We start from the raw sequence: 5,569 nt of genomic DNA on the forward strand, positions 1-5,569 counted from the left end.
AGGGGACACAGCCTCGCTTCGCCGCCGCTGGGCCAAAGCCCCGGGTCAAACACCCCCGAGGGGGTGGACCCGTCTCCGTTAATTGGCCATAGCAAGCTATGGCCCTCCCCCCCCGCACTAGCCCTGAGCTGCCGCCTACCAAGCCCTTACTTGGGCTTGGAGCAGGCAGGCCCAGGACAAATCTTTTTTTTGCCCCCTCCCCCCGATCCAAGCAGGGCCGCGAGCGCCCTGCTTGGGTCCATCTTCAGCCCCTTGGAGAGAGCTAAAGAGGACAGTATCGGGGGGGTCGTCCTCCTCTCCCTTTGCGATGGAGACAGGGTGTCCTCCTTGGAACCGGGAGAACAAGTCCCCCCGGAGCCAGAGGGAGGAACACCCTTTTCCGCACTTTGCGACAACGGTAATGGAGCCAGGGAGGCGGCAACCCCACAAGGGGGACCGACGCTCGCCTCCGCCGACTCACAGTCTATCAAGACGGAGACCCCCGGCTGCGGGGAAGAAGATCCTCCCGCAGCAGATGGAAAATCCCCGTCCGATGGACTTTTCCTCCTTTTGCGCTTTCCTGCCACCCCCTCCGCCAGCTTGGCCGGATTCACGAACGTGGTGGCAAAGCCACCAGTCGTGGCCGGAGGAGGGCGGCAGTTGGGGCCTTCCAGCACGTGCCGGGATGGGCGCCCCAAATCTCCGCACAATGGGCACCTTGGCTCCGGAGCTTTACACTGCCGGAGCAGGTGCCCACTGAGACCGCAACGGTAGCAGCGACCGCTGCGGTCCGCCTCACTTCTGGGGCAGTAGTGCCCCGTGTGCCCCGGTCTTAGGCACCGGTAGCACCGCAGGGGGCGGGCCTTGAGCGCTTCCACGCGGGCAAATACCCACCCCACCTTTACATTGCGGGCTGTTACCAATTTCTTGGCAACAGCCACGGGGCACTGCACCCAGACTCTTCTTAAGCCGGAAGGCAGAGTCCGAGCCTTGCCCAAACGGATCTCCGCCTCCCGGCAATTTCCGGCCGACGCCAGGGCCGCCTTTAATTCCTCCAGGGATACGGAGCCATCAAATCCCGAGACGCGCAAGTCGCTCTTGCGCGCCGGGCGGCGAACGATGACCCCCGTATCCCGGAGAACCTCCTTCATTCTGGCCGAGAGGGCATCTGCCTTCTCGGCCATAGAGTCACCGGTGACCTCAATCATGAGATCACCGGTCATGGTGCGCCGGGGTTTCACGTGGGCAGTACTCACTGAAGGCAGTGGGATCGCCTCAAGGCACCGGCGCACCGCCTCATCAACTGTCAGAGCTCCAGGGTGTGCCGGGTCAATCGACAGCGTTATCGCTGCCGATTTGGGCACCCGGAGCCTGACTCTCCTCTTCTTTCCGCCTCCAGAGGGTTGCGCAGTTGCGCTAGCCCCTGGGGCGGGTGCTGCACCTTTCCTCGGACGGCTGGGGGCGGTTTTAGAAGCCGCTGACCCAGCCGCCCGTCTAGCCTTTCGGCCCACCACCTTGCTCCAGGGTGCCTCGTCTCCAGCAATGGAGGACGAGGGCCCTGAAATACTCCTATCTCCCTCGGCTGAGGGGGCCGGCTCCTTCTCCACAAGGGGTGGGGCCAAAGGCTTGGCCTTTGACTTAGCTTTCGCCTTGGCGTTGGCCTCAGCCCTCGGTCCCCCCTCGATCTTTCCCGCGAAATTGACGACTCGCGGCTCCCCCCTCGGCCGTGCGGGCCCGCACGTCTCGCCCCCCGAACAGGGAGGTTCAGGGCCGCGAGCTTCGCATCTATCAGCGCCGAGATGCGCTCGATCAATGCATCCTCGGCCGGACGCACTGGGGCCGGGGGGGAGCAACGACAGTGATGGTTTATCACATTGCTAAATGGCTTTACTCTACTTAACTTTATTTAAAAATTGCTGCACAACAATTTACTTAGACATATAATTTGTGAGAGTATTCATAAGTTATGAGAGTATTAAAGAATCTTTAAGGCTCCGAAGTTTCCAAACTAATAAATATATATTTGGCCATGAGAGCCGTTTGCTAGGTGTTGTGCGAAAATTATACGTGTATATATATACATATATACGTGTTCACGTGTAAATTTTTACACGTAAAATTCGAATTGTAATAACAATTCTAAAATTCATATAGGATGCTATACTTGCATCTCGTATATGAAAGATCCCAAATACACTCCTAATTTTTGCGATATAAATTTAATTTCAATTAGGGGGATATTTTGGATCTCTCGTATACAAGATGCAAGTATAGCATTTTATATGAATTTTAGAATTGTTATTNCAATTCGAATTTTACGTGTAAAAATTTACACGTGAACACGTATATATGTATATACACGTATAATTTCCGCACAACACCTAGCAAACGGCTCTCATGACCGAATATATATTTATTAGTTATGAGAGTATGTAACAGATGGAATAAAAAAATAAAAAAGAAAGTAAAAAGTGACAATTAATGCTAATAATACCAGAGGTTAGGTTAGGTTATGACCGGCTTTATGATTGATTAATGATCGAGACTCACCTTTTTCGGCTTGATACGATCGTCACCTATTTTTACCGCCAATAGGAAGGATGCTGCACTAATATGCTGTTCTGGGACCACAAGTTAACGCCACGCAAAGGATGGACAATAGATACCGCAAGGAACAACATGTAGTAACGTATATAAATATACCAATATATTTGTCACAGAACGAATCACCAAGGCTCGTGTATATTACCACTAACGTACATATGATAATTGATATCGTAGTATTAACCGTATATGTAATTATCGTCTGAATCGCACTTTTTGTATTATCACTTCTTTGATTGCGGACGCAATGCTCACTCTTGAAGAACTCGAGAACGACTAACTACTCACTATGCAGCAGTGTTCACAGTTTTAGCTTTTTTACAGCATGCTGAAGCGGTGGAAGAGATGCGCACAACAGCAGCGAGTTTATGCAGGTAGAATTTGCTGCAGTTGTGCGCATCCCTTCAGCATGTTGTAAAAAAGCCAAAACTGTGAACACTGCTATGCAGTCTTTCCTCGCGTATTTCTTCTTCTTCGCTTAGATGGCTCTTTACTCTTTCACGAGAGGAGTATTCGCCAGTCTGGTTTATATATAAAATTTTATTCTTTTTTATGGAGAGGTTGTGCAATACACTACTACCACGCGATACACGGCCTTCTTTCACAGTGGACGTGCCTATCTGTGTCGGTCTCGTGTTCAAGATGTGACTGTGATCGCCTTGTGGGAGGTAGAATAATTCGAGATTACATTTGAATTAATTTTTGGAGTCTCGATTTAGTTCACCGATCAATCGATAAACTTGATTGAAAGAGACCGGCTCGGAAAAAATTTTTAGGTGGTGAACGGATTCGAACTCGAGACCTCCGGGCTCGCAGTCCCTGCACTCAGGCCGCGAGACCACTGGGCCGGTCTTTTTTCTCGCGTAGTCAAAAAGGCGATAAACTATATAAAATCTATAACACGAAAGACCGAGGCGTCGCGCCCCATAAGTACGGTTCTGTGAAAACTGTTTGTAGTGCAAATGTTGTCCGAAAAACGTCTAAATGTCGATGATGTTCCAAAGATGTCTTACTACCGCAGTCGGTAAGTAGGTATCCGTAATGTCTTGAAGTAGTCTTATATTAATTTCGGCTGGTCTGCACCGGTGTGCCACCTGTGTAGAGTTGGTCTAAGTGTGTGCAATTTGTACACTCATGCGATATTGCACTGGATATTTTGACTACCACTACGGCAGTGTATTGTGACGTTTTTCCCCTTTGCAGGGTTCTTCCTTTGTCTGTCCGATCTTTCTTTGTCTGTCTCGTATCGTGTTCGGCTGGCTTGGGTGGACCTCCAGAAGGTTTTCTTTCGGCTCCGAAGCTCCTCCGAGCTGGTAGCTGGCTTTAAAAGGCAGATTGGCCCGCTAATCGTTGCAGGGGGTTACTGCCGCTTGGCGACGCTGTCGTTCGCGTGCCGCCTGCGCTCCCTAGCGTAAAGGGTTGAGCTAAAGCAGCTTGCAGCCTGCAGCCTGCAGCCTAATTCAGGACCGTAGCCTCTGCGCGCTGCCCCTGGCGCTTCCTCGATCCCCTGAGTTCTGGCTCGCGCCTTGTTTCTTGCTAGATTTCCCGTCTACTCGTCTCTTTCGATGTCTTTTGGCGGGGTGAATCCTCGGGTGGTGAGGCGCCAATTTTACATATTAGAAAAAAAACAAAACAAAAAGAAATAAGCAAATAAAACGTAATACGGTGTGTAAGCCCTGGAGGATCCCGGCGCTTAAGACCGGCCCACACTTTGGGACTCCCTCGAAAGATAACTTTTGTGGCAAGGGAGGGAAGCGGCGCGAACACCACGTCACAGTATATATCGTCAGCCGAACACAAGACCACGAGACACAAACAACATTGTAACGTGCATAATTTTCATCACTTGACGATGATGATGTTAATAATTCTGTCGGCATAAATAAATCACTCATCATGACAATTTCATCCACAGACGCCGTGGTTTCACCTAAATTATCACCATTACCGATTATACCAACTAGCTCCAACTAATTTGTGAAAGCTACTTTGTGTACACCCAACATACACCTATGCGGTGTACTGAGTTCAGCGTGTATTATACGTGTTCAGCATGTACGAATACGCGGCACTAGCAAGAAACTGCCTCATTCGACCAGCCAAACACACAAGTTGCACCGACACCCCGAAATGTGCAGTCGGTGTAGACCAGTCAAAATCCCTATTAGAATGTCTTATAGCGATTTCGGCTGGTCTGCACCAGTGTGCTACCTGTGTAGAGTTGGTGCAAGTGTGTGCAGTGCATACACTCATGTAGTGTTACACTGGATATTTTGACCACGGCAGTGTATATCAGCCAAACACGAGATCACACTAACTGGCTCCAACTAATTTGTAAGAGCCACTTTGTGTACACCCAACATCAAGAGGTACGGTAGTGCCTCGCGCCAAGTTCACGCGCAACAAAGTGGCGCTCGAACTGCGCGAGCACACCGTGCCTCTTATACGCGAATTTCATGCATTTTAGTAGTGGGGAGATTTTCTGAGGACAATATTTAAGTAACGACTGAACCGATTTATTTCGTTTTGGTCTTAATCGATTAAAAAAAAAAATTTTTTAAAACAGTATTCTTACGTTTTTTCGGTCTGTGGCTTCTGAACGGAGATAATAAAAGAAAACGAAAATGTGTGTGAAATTTTACGTTCAGAAACGTCATGTCCTCTTCGTCGTCGTATCAAATAGTGTGCATGTTCGTATGCCTGCCACAAGATGGCATACATATACGATCGCGTTGAAAGAAGAAAAANGTAGAAAGACATAAAGTGTGAGTTAGAGAGAGAAAGATAATAATGTTTTGCGTCAAGTGGCACGTTTCGTGTCATGCATAGAGTGAGTGAGTTGCTGAGTCAGAGAGAGAAAGAGAGAAAGTGAGAGAGAGAGAGAGAGAGAGAGAGAGAGAGAAAGAAAGAGAAAGAGCGCAACGAGAGCAATTGCGAACATCATTTGATTGAAAAGAATCAAGAAATGACAACCGTAAGTACAAAC

The 5,569-nt window shown here is 49.2% G+C and overlaps 1 protein-coding gene across 1 annotated transcript; it reads right to left on the reverse strand.

Moving 5' to 3' along the window:
• Positions 1 to 899: 899 nt before the first annotated feature.
• On the reverse strand, positions 900 to 1,202 carry LOC109860998 (the record flags this gene model as incomplete). Its single annotated transcript, XM_020440462.1, has 1 exon — positions 900 to 1,202. A coding segment is annotated over exon 1 (303 nt), but the record flags the coding sequence as incomplete, so codon positions are not given.
• Positions 1,203 to 5,569: the final 4,367 nt, after the last annotated feature.

The sequence above is a fragment of the Pseudomyrmex gracilis genome, unplaced genomic scaffold, assembly GCF_002006095.1.
Source record: "Pseudomyrmex gracilis isolate BER0280 unplaced genomic scaffold, ASM200609v1 scaffold_536, whole genome shotgun sequence".
Classification (NCBI taxonomy): Eukaryota; Metazoa; Arthropoda; class Insecta; order Hymenoptera; family Formicidae; genus Pseudomyrmex; species Pseudomyrmex gracilis.